Genomic DNA, 18,471 nt, shown 5'->3' on the forward strand with positions numbered 1-18,471 from the left:
TTTCAAACCTTTATTAAAAGCCAAGTATGTCATAATACTGACTTACCTCAAGAGGAAGATAGGTGTGTTTTTGCTCCTGTCCAACTTGTAGACATGGTAAATGAGGATAGCGAAGATTTAGTTTGTGCTTGTCCTTGAAATATTGTGCTACTGTGCATTCAACAGTCTGCCCATTCTCCTGCTGAAGTGGGAATCTATGTAAGTCCAACAGGGAAAAATAAAATTAGAAGTTTTTCGCGTAGACAATATAAATTAAACCAATGCAATAAATCAGTTTAATTTTTTTTTAAAGACGGCTATAGGGAGGCGCCAGAGAAAAAATATTTTAATAATCAACATTGCTTTTCGTAAAAGTCATCTTAGAATTAAAAATGGTTCTAGGAATTAATACACCAAAGATTTATTTCTCTTAAATCTCAAAATCTATCTAAGTGAAAAAAACTCAACAGCAACTAGTTACATTAGATGGGGAATTTGAGCTCCACAGATTTCCCTACTGAAGTTAAACTGTATAATTCTACTATATCAGAGGCTAATATACAGATATATATAATGCATATACAACTACTCAGTTGAATGCAGAGGCTCATTTTACCTAAATTTCCACAGATTTGCCACATCCAATACAATCCCTAAAATGATTTACCACTGAAGATTTTTTTTTTTTTTTTTTAATTCAATTATGTCAAAATTATTCTGCAGTTACTTTTCATACATAAATGTCTTACGTTTGATGGCTTGCTGGTCTTCTGGTAACATTGCACACTCTATACTTTCTCTTCATTTGTCCACAATGAGTTATTTCCACCTTGAGTCCTACAGAGAATTAAATCCAGTCTTTCAGACAACAGACCAAATACTAATATTTCTATAGCACTCATAACGTACAAAGATAACATAGAATCATACAGCACACAGGCCATTCGGCCCATTGTGCCTGTTCTTTGATAGCGCTATCCAACTAATTCCACTCCCCTGCTCTTTCCCCGTAGCCCTGCAAATTTTGTCATTCATGTATTTAGAGGAAAAGTTCTGATATCCGGCACCGACGTGTTGCCGATCTATCAAAACTGCCGGACATGCAAAGTCAACGTTGAAGCATACGGAGATGAAAATCTCCGTATTTGACAACAAACACTGTTGCACAGCTCGTAAACACTCGGCCCGTACCTTGAAGCGTCTCTGAAGCTGTTGCGAAGCTACAAAGACGCTTTCCAGAGCCTGCCTGTTAACAGAATGCTAGGAGAAGAAAAAAAAACTAAAACGGCTGCTGATTTCTGCCGTTAGAGCAAAGTTTCTGGCCATACAACCTCCGGATAAACCAAAGTTTCCTGTATCTAATTCCCTTGTTAAAGTTATTATTGAATCTGCTTCCACCATACTTTCAGGCAGCGCATTGCAGATCACAACAACTTGCTGGGTAAAAAAATGCTTCCTCATGTCACCTTTGGTTCTTCTGCAAATCACCTTAATGATTACCGAACCACCTGCCACTGGAAACAGTTTCTCTATTTATCAAAAATATTCATGATTTTGAATACCTCTATCAAATCTCCTAGCCTTCTCTGCTCTAAAGTGAACAACCCCAGCTTTTCCAGTCTCTCCACAAAACTGAAGTTCCTCATCCCGGTTCGGTTCTAGTAAATCTCTTCTGCACCCTCTTGAAAGCCTCAACATCCTTCCTAAAGTGGTGTCCAGAACTGAACACAATACTCTAGCTGATGTCTAACTAGTGTTTTATAGCATAATTCCTTCCTTTTGTATTTCTATGCATCTATTAATAGAGCTAAGGATCCCATGTGCTTTTTTAACAGCCTTTTCAACTTGTCCTGCCACCTTCAAAGATTTGTGTACAGATTAGTGTCAGCCATTGCTCAGTTGGTAGCTCCCTCGCCTCGGAGTCAAGTCCCACTCCAGAGGTTTGAGCACTAAATCTAGGCTGACACTCCAATGCAGTACTAAGGGAGTGCTGCACTGTCAGAGGTGCCTTCTTTTGGAGGAAACGTTAAACTGAGGACCGTCTGCTCTCCCAGATGGATGTAAAAGATCCCACGGCACTATTTCAAAGAGCAGCAGGTGAGATATCCCCAAGTGTCCTGGCCAATATTTACCCCTCAATCAACACCCCACACAGATTATCTGGTCTTTATCAGATTGCCGTTTGTGGGAACTTGCTGTGTTCAAACTGGCTGCCGTGTTTCCCACATTACAACAGTGGCTACGTTTCAAAAAGTACCTCATTGGCTGTAAAGCGCTTTGGGACGTCCGGTGGTCATGAAAGGTTGCTATAGAAATGCAAGTCTTTCTTTCTTTACCATTCTAAGATGTTAGTTCAGAAAGTATTCTTAAACAAAAACTGAAAATCTCAAATAGTCAGCTTCTAAATTCATTTCGATGAACCCATTACCCTCTGCACAATTTGCTCCTAGTTACAGTATCAATCTCTAACATTGCAGTATTCAATTTCCAGTGGCAGAAATAAAATGCAAATATCCTGTCTTTTATATATTTGATGATCTTGGAATTTGGATGATGCTGGTAAGGTAGCATTTATTGTAGATCCCCACTTGCCCTGACAACTGAGTGGTTTAAGAGTGTGAGACTACAGTCATACGTACGTCTGACTAGTTAAGGGTGGCAAGTTCCCTTCACTGAAGAACATGAGTGAACTAGGTGGGTTTATACGACAATCTGACAGCTTTCATAGTCATTTTTTCCAGTGTCAGTTCACAAATTACCAAATTTATTGAATACAATTGCACCACTTTCCATGCTACTATTTGAACTCTCAAGCTCTGGGGTGCAAGTCCAGAGCCAGAACCATTACATTACTGTGATCCCTAAATTGACTCTGGATACCATTAGTTCTCAACTAATATTGTGTAATACTATTTTAAAATTGCAAAAGGAAGGAAAACCATAACAGTACGTTAAATACTAGCATGTTTAATACTGTAAAACGCATCCAACTGCAATTGTATTCAGTTTCTACACTTACCTTTGATCTCCTTGGTGAATTTTACTCTCTGGGAGTCAGTTAACGGTTTCTGCTGTTCTTCAATATTTTTAAAATCCAAAACTTCACACATGAATTCAATCACTGGCTGAGCTTTATAAAATGCTGTAGCGGATACTGAAAAGAGAAAGCGATTTCTAAAGATTTGTAACATTCTCACTCCCTTTTTTGTAGCAAATATTTGCGCTCAAAATAATGGCCATTAGTGGTAGGGAATTAGTTTTCCCATTTATGACATCCAGGATCAGGATCTTACAATTGCAGGTCAATTGTAGCAGACAGAGGCAGAATAAAGCTCCCTCTTCTCTGCCGCGAAATAGGTTGTAATTCTAACCTCTGAAAAACTAATCTGAAAAGGTGTCAGCAGCAGCTTTTTCTCACTAAAAATTAAATGTTAAAAATACAGGGAATGCTCGTTAGGTGTCTGGAAGTAGCAATATCTGATTTATATTGTGATAGGCAGAAAGGGTTTAAACATGGATTTGAACAGCATGGGAAACTATGATCTAGAGCCAGAAAGAATGGGCGAGAAACTGGGAGATACAGAGCAGAGAACATGGTCAGAAAACGAAGACCTAGAGCTGGAAAGCATGGTAAATTAGAAGTATGAAAAGGTTAACCTGCACAAGCTCAAGAAGCTGTCTGGGCAAATCGCCAATCATGTCTGGACAATACATGTTGCCACGCTCAGTTTGGGCAGAAGCAGTTTGTCAATTTATTGGATTGTCAAAACCGCATCCATTATAAATGGAGTACCTGTATATTAGTTTTACACAAATTATACTGGCACGTTCTTTATGTGATAAACAAGTTGTACTATGCCTCTTTAAATGACAGCTGGTCACCTGAACCTGGCTGAAACTGTTGCCATGTCTCTAGAACCAAGATTCAGTCAAGGTATATTCAGCAATTCGGGTCTATGCCTTAATTTTAAGGAATTGAGTTGGTGAATGGCTGTAACTAGTGATGTTCCACGTGGTTGTGTTCTGGGTCTCCTGTTGTCCATACAATAGATGAAGGAACTAGAGAGTGAATTAAGCAGAAAGAATGGCAGATGGATTTTTGCGTGGAAAAATACGAGGTAATGCATAGTGGAATGGGAAATGTGAAGTGAGGTGATGAGGTGTCCATTAGCTGAAGTCGAAATGATTTGGATACGATCATTAACCACCGAAAGTATCTAGTCATTTGGAAGTCGTAATCAATGATGTAAATCAAGTACTCAGGTGTGTTTTGTTGGCATTTGGTCAGAAGTTGAAACAAGTAATTCTAATCTTGCAAAGATCATTGCTGAGGACGCGTTTAGAATGGGGTGTAATTTTGGACACTCTAATTTTGAAAGGATGCTATTCAGTGAAAGGAGCGCAATGGAGAAACAAAGATTGAAAAAGAATGCCATCCAGGCCTTGCAAATGCTTTATACAATTAAGCACTCTTTGCCATAAAGAAACAACAACAACTTGCATTTATATAGCACCTTTAATGTAGTAAAACATCCCAAGGCACTTCACAGAAGTATTAAAAGACAAAAAAAATGACACTGAGCCACATAAGGAGAAATTAGGGCAGGTGGCCAAAAGCTTGCTCAAAGAGGTAGGTTTTAAGGAGCGTCTTAAAGGAGGAAAGAGCGGTAGAGAGGCGGAGAGGTTTAGGCAGGGAATTCCAGAGCTTAGGGCCTAGGCAACAGAAGGCACGGCCACCAAAGGTTGAGCGATTATAATCAGGGATGCTCAAGAGGACAGAATTAGAGGAGCGCAGATATCTCTGGGGGTTGTGGGGCTGAAGGAGATTACAGAGATAGGGAGGGGCGAGGCCATAGAGGGATTTGAAAACAAAGATGAGAATTTTGAAATCGAGGCGTTGCTTTACTGGGAGCCAATGTAGGTCAGCGAGCACAGGGGTGATGGGGGAACGGGACTTGGTGCGAGTTAGGACACGGGCAGCCGAGTTTTGGATGACCTCAAGTTTACGCAGGGTACAATGTGGGGGGCCAGCCAGGAGTGCGTTGGAATCGTCAAGTCTAGAGGTAACAATGGCATGGATGAGTGTTTCAGCAGCGGATGAACCGTGGCAAGGACGGAGACGGGTGATGTTGAGGAGGGGGAAATAGGCTGTCTTAGTTATGCTGCGGATATCTGGTCGGAAGCTCATTTCAAGGTCAAATATGACACCAAGGTTGCGAACAGTGTGGTTCAGCCTCAGACAGATGTTAGGGAGAGGGATGGAATCAGTGGCTAGGGAACGGAGTTTGTGGCAGAATCGAAAACAGTGGCTTCGACCTTCCCAGTATTTAATGAGAGAAAATTTCTGCTCATCCAGAACTGGATCTCAGACACGCAATCTGACAATTGAGACCGTGGAGGAGTCGAGAGATGGGTATGAGGTAGAGCCGGGTGTCGTCAGCGCATATGTGGAAACTGATGCCGTGTTTTCAGATGATGTCGCCAAAGGGCAGCATGTAGATGAGAAATAGGAGGGGAACAAGGATAGATCCTTGGGGGACACCAGAGGTAACGATGCGGGAGTGGGAAGAGAAGCCGTTGCAGGTGATTCTCTGGCTACGATTAGATAGATAAGAATGGAACCAGGCGAGTGCAGTCCCACCCAGCTGGATAACGGTGGAGAAGGATGGAGTGATCAACCGTGTTAAGGCTGCAGACAAGTCAAGAAGGGCGGGGAGGGATAGTTTACCTTTGTCACAGTCACAAAGGATGTAATTTGTGACTTGCCGAGAGCTGTTTCGGTACTGTGGCAAGGGCGGAAACTTGATTGGAGGGATTCAAACATGGAATTGCGGGAAAGATGGGCACAGATTTGGAAGGCGACAACATGTTCACAGACTTGAGAGGAAAGGGAGGTTGGAGATGGGGCAGTAGTTTGCAAGGACGGAGGGATCAAAGGTTGTTTATTTTTGAGGAGAGGGATGATGGCAAATTTGAGGGGGAGGGGGACAGTACCTGAGGAGAGAGAACCTTTAACAATGTCAGCTAACATGGGAGCCAGAAAGGGAAGTTGGGTGGTCAGCAGTTTGGTGGGAATAGGGTCGAGGGAGCAGGAGGTGGGTCTCATGGACAAGATGAGCGCCAAGAGGTCATGAGGGGAGATCGGAGAGAAACTGGAGAAAGATGCGAGTTCAGGGCTAGGGCAGGGGGGGAACCTTAGAGGAAGTTTGGCCTGGTGGGCTAGGGGAAGGAAGTGGCAGAGGCAGCTGAACGGACGGTCTCAATCTCAGAGACAAATTTGTCTATGAGCTCCTCACACTTGTTGTCGGAGGTGAGGGTGGAAGAGACAGGGGAAGAGGGGTTTAAGAAGACGGTTAGCAGTAGAGAATAGGAGCCGGGGTTTATCTTTGCATTCCAGAATGATTCTGGAATAATGAGCAATTTTGGCAGACGAGAGCAGGGCCCAATAATGCTTTAAAGAAAGGGGGTTAAAACTACAGAATTCTGTATCCGAAGCAAGTGAATGCAGCAGCTATACACGGATTTAAGCAGCTCATAATTTTGGGTTATGATGGACTACAACCAATTTTGTCGTCAATAATTTTCATGGTTTAACTAGAACTGCAAGAAAGTTTCAACCTTGTTTGGATACTATGAATGTACTATAAAAACTGCATGTACACCGCTACCATATTTATATTATTACACATGTATGCCAGTACATAATGCACTTATACATTGATTTCTAGGACCATATTTATCATCTATTTGCTAGTGACAGTTAAAATACAAAAATATTAACGCCATGAAAGCTAAAAGGTTCATATGCACACGCACGCACACACACTCATCATTCTAGCTCATCCACATTGAAGGTCAACACCCATCAAATGCAGAAATCACGGAGCAAAACGGTTTAGACTTTAAGAATCAACAAATTTGAATAGATTGCGAACTCTAGTTTCCAATGCTATTTTGAGATCAGTCTGCCCTCTCAGGTGGATGTAAAAGATATCACAGAATTTCAAGAGCAGGGAAGCTCTCGCAATGATATAAAAACAGAAAATGCTGGAAATACTCAGCCAGTCAGGCAGCATCTGGAGAGAAAAAGTGTTATGGTTTCAGGTTTCATCAGAACAGCCTCCACAGATGCTGCCTGGCTTGCTGAGTATTTCCAGCATTTTCTGTTTTATTTCAGATTTCCAGCATCCCCGCAGTATTTCGCTTTTGTATTAAGTTCTCGCAATGTCTTGGCCAACATTTCTTTCAATCAAAATTGCTATAAAAAATAGATTATTTAGTCAACTATGTCACTGCTGTTTGTGGTACTTTCCTCTGCACGAATTGGCTGCCGTGCCTCCCTATATTACAACAGTGACTACACTTCAAAAATACTTCATTGGCTGTGAAGTGCTTTGGGAAGCCCTCAGGTTGCAAAAGGCACTATACAAATGCAAGCTTCTTTTATCGTCCCATTACCAAAAAAAAAACTAGGCTCGAGTGGAGCATAAACGCCGGCATGGACCGAATGGCCTGTTTCTGTGCCGTATATCCTATGTATGTAATCCTATGTAGTTAATGTGGCTCTATTTTAAGATCCCTATTTTAGTTTTTCCAGAATTCTCACCCATACCAACTAAGCTTATTAAGCAATGTAATTTAAAAAACTCAAAAGGCACCTCAAAACTAGATCAATTGAGTGCGAGCTGAATACAGGTGCACGATCCCTTATCCGAAACCCTTGGGGCCAGCTGTGTTTCGGAATTCTTCGGATTTCAGAACGGATAATGCTTTTTTGCTGGCCGCCTGCCTGCCTGCACCTCCTCGCGCCGCCGTCCCCAGCCTCCTGAGCACCCCCCACCCCGGGCAGTGCCGGCTGTGTCCCAAGAGCCCGGCACTTCTCCTCGGTGCCGGGCTCTTTTGCCGGCACTCGCGATCTCTGATCACGCTGGTGGAGGCCCCTCCCGTGCAAGCTGCTCAAGCTTTTACACTGGAAATACCGAGAGATGCTCCATGAAAAAAATTTCGGTTTTCGGAAGTGCGGATAAGGGGTCGTGCACCTGTATTACCTAATTTCTAAAACCGCAAGAATAAATGAGTATAACATGCTAACCTCTGAAACCTACCATCAATATTAAGCATCATTTTCCACAATGAAGGCCTGACCGACTGGTGAAATCCAAACCAGACTTCCCTACCCCCTCCCAAGGGATTAGAGCACCCCTCAGATGGTGTGAAGAATGAACGGCCTACTGGAGTGTACCTGAAAAGGGAAAAAATATATTTTATCAGTTGGGCAGAGAATGTAACCACTATCTATGTAACTGTAAAGACTTTATTGAAACATTTTTTGGAGCACCTCTTGCAAATTAAGCAGTGTAAAGTAATATTGCTCTTACAAATACGATGACTGACTGAAAAGTGGATGAAGGAACTACAAATCTTTTCTCCAACTGGCTTCCAACGAGGCTATAAAACCGCAGTGCTGTGCAATACTGAATGTTAAAGCAACAATACTGTGGAAGGGAAAAGAGGGAGGAAAAAAAAATCAAGAGAATCATTCTAAGCCACTATTGCCCATCCCTTCTCAGCTACCTGTGGGACTAGACAGACCAAAAAGCAAAAAGGTATTAAAAATGGCAATCAAGAATTAATCATATTCAGCCGGATATTCTGACCGCCCACGGGTGCGTACAAGGTGTGTATGCACCCGTAGGGGCCTCGCAAGTGCCAGTTTCAGGCATGCGAAGCATATGCACTAAAACCTGGCACTGCCGATCCGTCAAGATTTCTAGACAGATCATCCGCCTGCCCAGGAGAAGGGCCTCCGCGGGCAGAGAGTTCCGCTTTCTGCACAACCTCCGCCTGCTGAAAACCTTTAAAAATCGTAATGCCTGCTTTTACCAGCATAAGAGTTTTAAAAAATTAAAAAATATTTTCACTCATTTATAATTAAAAAAAACTTAAAAAAGGTAAGTTTATTTTTAGCCCCGTAAAAAACTTAATTTTTTTCAATAAATTAAATTTGTTTAAAATATTTAATATAATGTAATTTTAACTAATTTTAAATACTTTTTATTTATTTAATGTTTAACTGTTTAAGTGATTCTCATTCATACTTCTGAGAGATCTAGGAGTAGAGACCTGTCAAAAGTGTGAAGGAGGGTTCCCTTCTTTGATTGGTTCTCCATGGCCCACGTGATCCCAGGGACGCTTGCGAACCGCCTGGGCCCCTGGGATACCTGGGCCTCTGCGCGCGCGGACCAGGAGAGGCCCAGGATCGGAAGTCTCAGGACCTACGAAGCCAGCAAGTAAATGCGTCGATTTCCCGATCGGAGGCATCCGCACGCAGGAAGCCTTCGATCGGAAAAATCCGGCCCATTGTGGTACTCGCTACCAATCACGAACTCTGCAAAAAAAAATCCCCACAGCACTGAAAAAACTCAAGTGCCTGTCATAACTTCTAGTTCAGATCCACAGCAGGTATAGCCAGAAGCTTTTCATTTTTTGTGTACGTCCTTACATAGTGGAGTTAGATATTCTGAACCCACCTGTTCAAATAGCAGATGGCCCATGTGTTAAATGTTTCACACACCACCGGCACAGAAATCCCCTCAGTTCAGTGGTTCTAGACTGAAGGGATACCACTGTTCTATTAAAGCAACATGTGTATCATTGTACCAGGTCTGCACAGAAGTGGGTACGTTTGGGATGTGATGACAGTCATATCCAGTGATACTGCACCAACCTTTCGTTAACAAATCACTGCAGTTGGAAAAATAAAGACCCATTTGGGCTCTGAATCCAAGGTTTACTAACATTTCCAGAAAATGGATGCCCAGTCACACCGAGCAGCTGTTCTATATTTTGATCAATTAATTGTACTAGTAAATGGAGGTTAGTTAGTACTATTATTGTTAAGAGTGAGCACTGGCTCTGTGTGTGTGTGTGTCCACCCTTTAAAAACGTCAGGACCCTCATGCACAACCCCAACAGTGACAGGCCGGAATGCCGTACTGCTATCGTTGCCTGGGAGCTCAGACGCTTTGACATTGACATCGTTGCCCTAAGTCAGACCCGCCGGGCAGGGGAAGGCCAGCTCAAGGAGCAAGGCGGTGGTTACACCTTCTTCTGGAAAGGCAAACCCGAACAACGCCGCCTCCATGGGGTAGGCTTCGCCATTTAAAAAAAATGGAGGTTAAAAAAAAAGCAAGAACTTTTTAAGTTGAATGAGATTAAATGGGTTAAAATTCATGAGGGGGCAGGTTTTACCCGTGCTGTGCAAGGAACAGGTTTGGTGACATGAATAATTCTTCTGACTCCGTTTTCTAATGCTAACCATATTAAACTTAGTCAGGTAGAGGATTTTTCAGTGTTTACCATAAATAAACTTGCCCAATAGGAACTCTCCTACTTTCCAGAAAAAAACTTCAGTATCAGATTCAAATTTTAATTACAATTCTGCAGAAGCTCAACACATTGCCTCACTGACTCCTGATCTCCCACTCATCTCTCTACAGCTCTCAGTTTCCGTTCCCCAAGCATGCTGCAATGCAGGGAATGGAAAATACTGCACACACATTAAAGTCAAACTTCCTGTTCCGTGACATCACCTTATAGATCTCCTTCGTCACCCCACCCCCCCGATTCAATTTTAATGCACACTTTAAATCTATTCAAGTGATACTGCTTCTGCACACCAGTACTATTGGAGACTGGAAGCTGAAGAGGGACAAGCGGGAACTGAGCAGCGACTGTAGGCGAACGGAAGTCAGGGAGAGCGGAGCAGGAGACTAGTGATGGAGACAAAAGGGCAGGACAGCAGGATCGATGCAGCAGGTGCACTCCCCAGAGTGAGCTATATTACCATACACTGACTCCTGGACGGCAATTCCACCCACAAATTTATCCACATAACCAACATTTTTTGTTTTATACGCATGCACTGTAACTACATAAACACATGAACTATAAGAATTATACCCAAAGAGCTCTTAATTATTTGAATTACCCAAATGCAAGACTTTAATAAACTAGAACATTTAACCAAGTAGATAACTAGCTCTATAGATCAAAAATAAGGAAGTAGAGTGAGGTACACCAAGGATACATAAATGACCCAGAATCACAATGCAAGGCAATTTAATTCGCAGAGGACACCAAGCTAGAGAGGACTGTAGACTCTGAGAACACAGCCAAACTCTAACAAAGAGAGATCAATGGAGATTGCACTCGGACTGATGAGGACAAATGCAAGATACTGCACAGTGAAGGTAAAAATAATCAGCCCTTTTACTATACGAATGGAACAGAACATGTCCAGGAGAAAGTTAAGAGACACCTAGGGTACTAGTTGACTCATCACTCACCTATCTAAATAGCATGAGGTAGCTTTAGAAGTAGATCACGCATGACCAACCTGACTTTTAAGATGATTTTCCAAAGTGACTAAACTTCCAGAAGGCCTTTGGCAAGTATCCCGGGAGACATCTTTATAAGCTAGTCGGTGGGTAATCAAGGGCAAGTAACTGGTTAAAGGAAGGGGCGCATAGGATATTTCCAAGTGTGACAATTTTATAGTTTCTGGGTCTTTGACGATTAACCCTTTCACTCCTAAGTTCCAAAAGATTCAACTTGACCCGTATTGGTGACAGTAATTATTTTTTACTCCGTGTAAGTGAGACTTGATACATTACAGCATTGGAGTGGTAGTTAAACAAGACGCAATCAAGGTTTATATTACCAGTTATGCACTGGGTAGAAGACGTGATCTCCACAGATAAACCCCCGTCAGCCCTGGCCTCTAGGCTCGCTCGTCCACCCGGTGTGATATGTGTGGGTCCTCCGCCAACCCAAAACCCTCCTCAGCTCATCTGGTGGATGTTCAAGCTCTTTGCCGAATACCTCTACAACCCAAGTGTCTGAGGACCCCCTTCTTATATTTCTTTTTCCCAGCAAAACCTATGGGGACCAGTTAACCCAATCATTGACTTACACCTGAAACCCCATGTCCAATTGCAGGGATGCCACGTGCCCAACGATCCCGCCTGTCCATGTCAAGTCATCATATGACACCCTGACATCATCTGTCTTTGGCCATCAAGACTCATATCTAGGGTAGTTCTGGCAACACAAAATGAACATGTCTCCATTGTAGAGATATGGATCCTTGCTGTTGGCCTATATTTTTAATTACCTGTGGGCAAATTGGCTGCTGCATTTCCATTACAACAGTGACTCCACTTCTAAAGTACTTCATTGACTGTAAAGCGCTTTGAGATGTCCGGTGGTCATGAAAGGCGCTATATAAATGCAAGTCTTTCTTTTACCTGCAGATATAACATTACAGTGGCAGCCACATATGACCTCGCTTCCCAGGCTAGCTGTCTGCTGTGTGTGTTAGGAAGGCTGCTGACTGTAACTTTGATTTGGCCAAGCAAGGTCTAGCACTTAGGTTTCTTCCATTTTAAAGTTAATCGGGTCTACCCAAGGCATATTACAACAGGGTTTACAAGCATGATTATAAGTGCAGCAATAACAATGAAATCTTTAAACTACAATTAATAATAACTAACCTGAACTAAATCAGTTGATTTTACTAAGAGCATATAAAGATAGAGACTTCCCAGGATTCTCAGCGGCTGCAGTGGGAGATATTGCATGTAGCGTACTCTGGGTCTGTGTCGAAACCCACCTGTTTCAGGTGTACATATTAATGACCCGGAATTACTGTCTCAAGTTGAAGAAAAGTAGGGGTGTTAAATGACTTGTCACTCACCCGTATGGAGTGGCCACAAACAACAAAGCAAATAGGTTTATACTGCCAAATCCATTGATTTCAAATCCCCACGGTCATACTAAAGCTACATACTGCCTGGGTTAGGCCACACCGGAGGTACAATTCTGGTCGCTGGAACACAGGGCAGGAGGGGCATCCAGTCCCTACAAGCAATGTAGAGGAAAGAGGTTGATCCCTGGAGCAAGAGCAAAGAACGGCTTGATAAACTCAGGCCCTTCAGCCTCAAAGAGACATGCAGAGGGGAACCTTAGAGGTATACAACATATTAATGGGATAGAAAAAGTAAACCCAAAACAACTCTCTCAAAAATGCCAGAGGAGCAAGACATTAACGGTTGTGTAAAGAAAATCTAGGACAGATGTCGGAAAGTATTTCTTTATGCAGAGTGTGATCAATTGCAGTCGGGAAAAAGAGGCCAGGTCAATAGATTCACTTAAAAAAAAAAGCTAGATGCTGGGTTGAGTATTCTGAAAGGATAAAATCAAATCAATATGATCAGGTGCTTTGCAACAGAATGCTTGCAATTCCCAACTAGGCAGTGGGTGAAGGAGTTGATCACCACATCTGCATTTTACATAGATACATAGATACATAGAAGATAGGAGCAGGAGTAGGCCATTCGGCCCTTCGTGCCTGCTCCGCCATTCGATGAGATCATGGCTGATCCTTTAATTCAGTATCCCGTCCCCGCCTTCTCTCCGTAACCCTTAACCCCTTTTGCCCGTAGAAATATATCTAATTCCCTCTTAAATATATTTAATGAGCTGGCGTACACTGCCCTCTGTGGCAATGAGTTCCACAGGTTCACCACTCTCTGAGTGAAGAAATTCCCCCTCATCTCTGTCCTAAATGGTTTAGCCCTTATCCTTAAATTATGTCCTCTAGTTCTGTTCTCACCCGCCAAGGGAAACATTCCTTCTGCATCCAGTCTGTCTAGACCTGTCAGAATTTTATACACTTCTATGAGGTCCCCTCTCAATCTTCTAAACTCCAGTGTGTACATCCCTAAACTACATAGTCTCTCCTCATAGGTCATTCCCGCCATTCCTGGTATCAGCCTGGTGAATCGCCGCTGCACCCCCTCCATGGCAAGAACATCCTTCCTCAGATGAGGCGACCAAAACTGTACACAGTACTCGAGGTGTGGTCTCACCAGTGCCCTGTACAGCTGCAGCAAGGTATCCCTGTTCCTGTATTCTAACCCTTTTGCTATGAAGGCCAGCATACCGTTTGCCTTCTTGACCGCCTGTTGCACCTGCATGCTCGCCTTCAGTGACTGGTGTACAAGAACACCCAGGTCTCTCTGTACTTCCCCCTCTCCCAATCTATTGCCATTTAAATAATAATTTGCCCTCCCGTTCCTGCACCCAAGGTGGATAACTTCGCACTTGTCCACATTATAGTGCATCTGCCATTTATCCGCCCAATCGCCCAGTCTGTCCAAATCGCTCTGGAGCTTCCTGGTCTCTTCCTCTGAGCCCACCCCCCCTCCTAGTTTAGTGTCGTCTGCAAATTTGGAAATGCTGCATCCGACTCCCTGATCCAGGTCATTAATGTAAATTGTGAACAGCTGGGGGCCCAGGACAGATCCCTGTGGTACCCCACTTGTTACTGCCTGCCATTCAGAAAATGAGCCGTTTATTCCAACTCTCTGTTTTCTATCTGACAGCCAGTTCCCTATCCACGCCAAAACTTTCCCCTTTATCCCATGAGCCTCAATTTTCCATGCTAATCTTTTATGTGGGACCTTATCGAAGGCCTTTTGGAAGTCCAGGTACACCACATCTACTGGCTCTCCCCCATCTATTCTACCAGTTACTCCCTCAAAAAATTCCAATAGATTAGTCAAGCACGATTTACCCTTTGTAAATCCATGTTGACTCTGTCCTATCCTGTCCCCATTTGCTAAGTGCTCCGCTATTTCATCCTTAATGATGGACTCCAGCATTTTGCCCACAACTGATGTAAGGCTTACAGGTCTGTAATTACCTGCTTTTTCCCTACCCCCCTTTTTGAATAGTGGGGTAACGTTAGCTACCCTCCAATCCATCGGCACTGTTCCCGAGTCTAATGAATTCTGAAAAATCATCCTTAGTGCATCCGCTATCTCTAGGGCCACCTCCTTCAGTACCCTAGGATGCATGTTATCAGGCCCTGGGGATTTGTCCACCTTCAATCCCTTTAGCTTCCTTAACACCATATCCTTAGAGATATTGATTTGCGTCAGTTCCTCCTTTGCCAATGTCCCTATTTTTCCCAATATCCCAGGGAGGTTTTTTGTGTCTTCCTTCGTAAAGACTGACCCAAAGTATGCATTTAGTTGATCTGCCATTTCCTTATTTCCCATTATATATTCCCCCGTATCTGACTGCAATGGACCAACTTTGGTTTTCACCAGTCTTTTCCTTTTGATATACTTATAAAAGCTTTTGGAGTTAGTTTTTATATTTTCCGCCAGCTTGTTTTCGTAAGCTATTTTGCCCCTCTTGATTATGCCCTTTGCCCTCCTTTGCTCTATCTTAAACTGTTCCCAATCTTCCGCTCTGGCGCTTTTTTTGGCTATTTTATACGCCCTATCTTTGGATTTTATGCTGTCTCTAATTTCCCCTGTTATCCACGGTTGAGTCACCTTTTTAGATTTCCTTTTATGCCAGATTGGTATAAACAATTTTTGCAATTTTGTCATTCTATCTTTAAATGTTTGCCATTGTTTATCTACCTCCAGTCCTCCCAGGAACGTTGTCCAATCAGACCTACTCAGTTCCCGTCTCATGGCATCATAATTCCCCTTGTTTAAATTCAGGACCTTAGTCTCTGAGTCAATTTCTTCGCTCTCCATTTCGAGTGAGAAATCGATCATGTTATGATCGCTCTGACCCAAGGGTCCCCGTACAACAAGATTACTGATTAGTCCCTTCTCATTGCACAGTACCCAGTCCAATATAGCCTGTTCCCGAGTTGGTTCCTCAACATATTGATCCAGATAACCATCCCTCAAACACTCAAGGAATTCCTCCTCCTCATTATTTTTACTGATTAGGCTAGTCCAATCTATATGTAAGTTAAAGTCACCTATGATGACAGCTGTGCTCTTATTGCACGCTTCTCTAATTTCCCTCGTGATGCCCTCCCTAACCTCTATTTTACTATTTGGAGGCCTATATACCACTCCTATTAATGTTTTTCGCCCCTCGCTATTTCTTAGCTCCACCCATATAGATTCTGTATTAACTGAGTTAATATCCTTCCTTTCAATTGCATTTATCCCCTCTTTTACTAGCAATGCTACCCCTCCTCCCTTTCTTTTTTGTCGATCCTTCCTAAATACTGAATACCCCTGTATGTTAAGCTCCCAGCCCTGCTCACCCTGCAACCATGTTTCCGTAATCCCAATTAGGTCATAATTATTAACCTCTATTTCCACAGCTAATTCATCTACCTTGTTCCTGATGCTTCTCGCATTAAGGTATAAAACCCTCAGGCTTTTTTTATGCTCACATTTTTTATGAATTAGTTTGGCCCTTTGTTTTTTGTTCCTCACCCTTTTATCATTTATTTCTGTCTGCCTTTCACTTTCCTCTATTTCACTACATAGGTTTCTAGCCCCCTGCCATACTAGTTTAAATGCTCCCGAACTGCTTTATCAAAAATTACCCCGAGAACATCAGTTCCATCTCTGCACAGGTGTAGACCGTCCCTTTTGTATAGGTCACACCTACCACAAAACTGGTTCCAATGCCTCAAAAATTTAAAACCCTCCCTCTTACACCACTGCTCAAGCCACGTATTTAGCCTAACTATCCTGTTCTCTGTACTCTTACTAGCACGTGGCACTGGTAGTAATCCAGAGATTACTACCTTCGAGGTCCTACTTTTTAGCTTGGCTCCTAACTCCCGAAATTCTACTTGTAGGACCTCTTCCCTTTTTTTAGCTACGTCGTTGGTACCAACATGTATCACGACAACTGGCTGTTCCCCCTCCCCCTCCAGAATGTTCTGCACCCGCGCCGAGACATCCTTGACCCTTGCACCAGGGAGGCAACATACCATCCTGGAGTCTCGGTCGCGACCACAGAAACCCCTATCTATTCCCCTTACAATCGAATCCCCTATTACTATAGCCCTGCCACTCTTTTTCCCTCCCTTCTTTGCAACAGAGCCAGTCATGGTGCCATGAGCCTGGCTGCTGGTGCCTTCCCCCGATGTGTCACCCCCCCCGACAACAGTACCTAAGGCGGTGAACCTGTTGCTAAGGGAGACAACCCCAGGGGATTTCTGCACTACCTTCCTGCCCTTGCTCTGCCTTTTGGTCACCCATGTACTGTCTACGCTGGCCTTAACCTGCGGTGTGACCAACTCACTAAATGTGCTATCCACACCCCTCTCAGAATCGTGGATGCTCCAAAGTGAGTCCATCTGCAGCTCAAGGGCCACACTGCTCCCGACTGGTCTCGGGCCTCGCTGGTCGCCGGGTTTCCTGCCGAGCTCCTCCTCGCTGCTCCCGCTGGTCCCGACTGGTCTCGGGCCTCGCCTCTCTCCGGTTTTTATACCGGTCTCACACTGCTCCCGACTGGTCTCGGGCCTCGCTGGTCGCCGGGTTTCCTGCCGAGCTCCTCCTCGCTGCTCCCGCTGGTCCCGACTGGTCTCGGGCCTCGCCTCTCTCCGGTTTTTATACCGGTCTCACACTGCTCCCGACTGGTCTCGGGCCTCGCTGGTCGCCGGGTTTCCTGCCGAGCTCCTCCTCGCTGCTCCCGCTGGTCCCGACTGGTCTCGGGCCTCGCCTCTCTCCGGTTTTTATACCGGTCTCACACTGCTCCCGACTGGTCTCGGGCCTCGCTGGTCGCCGGGTTTCCTGCCGAGCTCCTCCTCGCTGCTCCCGCTGGTCCCGACTGGTCTCGGGCCTCGCCTCTCTCCGGTTTTTATACCGGTCTCACACTGCTCCCGACTGGTCTCGGGCCTCGCTGGTCGCCGGGTTTCCTGCCGAGCTCCTCCTCGCTGCTCCCGCTGGTCCCGACTGGATTTTAAGTGACTTAATGCAGGGCAGTGTTAAAATAGCTCCCTTTAGTCTTTCTCTTCTAACTGATCTAATCAGTATTCCTTGAAAGAATCAATATTATTTAAAATTTGAGAATCTAGAATTAAGAGATATCAGTTTTTGAGGAATGATGCACCAGTAAGATGCTCCACTAGTGATTCTGCATTCCAACAGTGTGTTACTGCAACACAGAGTTACTGGTTTCCTTTTACATGCAGGAACCCAAAACTTACATGGAAGATATCTACTAAATATCATATTTAGTCACTAGATGGCTTTTCTCACCTCATGGAGGGTAGATGTCTCATCACTACATCTAGTGCTTGAATAGATTCAAAAGGAATTGCTGGGAGTCGACCTGAAAGTGCATCATGCAAGGCTTGGAGGCTGACACATGCCACCCACTTTATCACCACCTTAAAGATTCTGTCCTTTCCTTCCCCTGGTAAAGTCACCTCTAGCTCCACCTATTTAAAAGAAAAATCAAATCATGAACAGGGAAAAGCAGGACACCAAACATTAACTACAACATATAAAGAAATACCTATTCATAAGTCACATCAACCAAAAATCAGTGCGATAACATCGTCACATAATAAATTTCACCATTCCCCCATCAACAATCAACACAAAAAATGACAAGCACTTGTGCAGAAAGGGTATAATGCATACACAATCA

The 18,471-nt window shown here is 43.7% G+C and overlaps 1 protein-coding gene across 3 annotated transcripts in view; it reads right to left on the bottom strand.

The window, feature by feature from the left end:
* The window catches only part of ago2 (argonaute RISC catalytic component 2), a 108,941-nt gene that overhangs the window by 43,404 nt on the left and 47,066 nt on the right, over window positions 1-18,471 (bottom strand). For all 3 annotated transcript variants that reach the window (XM_085992402.1, XM_085992404.1, XM_085992403.1), the window contains exons 4-8: window positions 18,078-18,259; window positions 8,085-8,221; window positions 2,999-3,133; window positions 729-816; window positions 47-194 (exon numbers count right to left, since the gene is read on the bottom strand). In XM_085992402.1, coding sequence (XP_085848528.1) covers window positions 47-194; window positions 729-816; window positions 2,999-3,133; window positions 8,085-8,221; window positions 18,078-18,259 — 690 coding nt within the window. The remainder of the gene's footprint in view (window positions 1-46; window positions 195-728; window positions 817-2,998; window positions 3,134-8,084; window positions 8,222-18,077; window positions 18,260-18,471) is intronic.

This window comes from Somniosus microcephalus, chromosome 7 (assembly GCF_052327205.1).
Source record: "Somniosus microcephalus isolate GS21.2 chromosome 7, FLI_Smic_1.0, whole genome shotgun sequence".
In the NCBI taxonomy this organism is placed as follows: domain Eukaryota; kingdom Metazoa; phylum Chordata; class Chondrichthyes; order Squaliformes; family Somniosidae; genus Somniosus; species Somniosus microcephalus.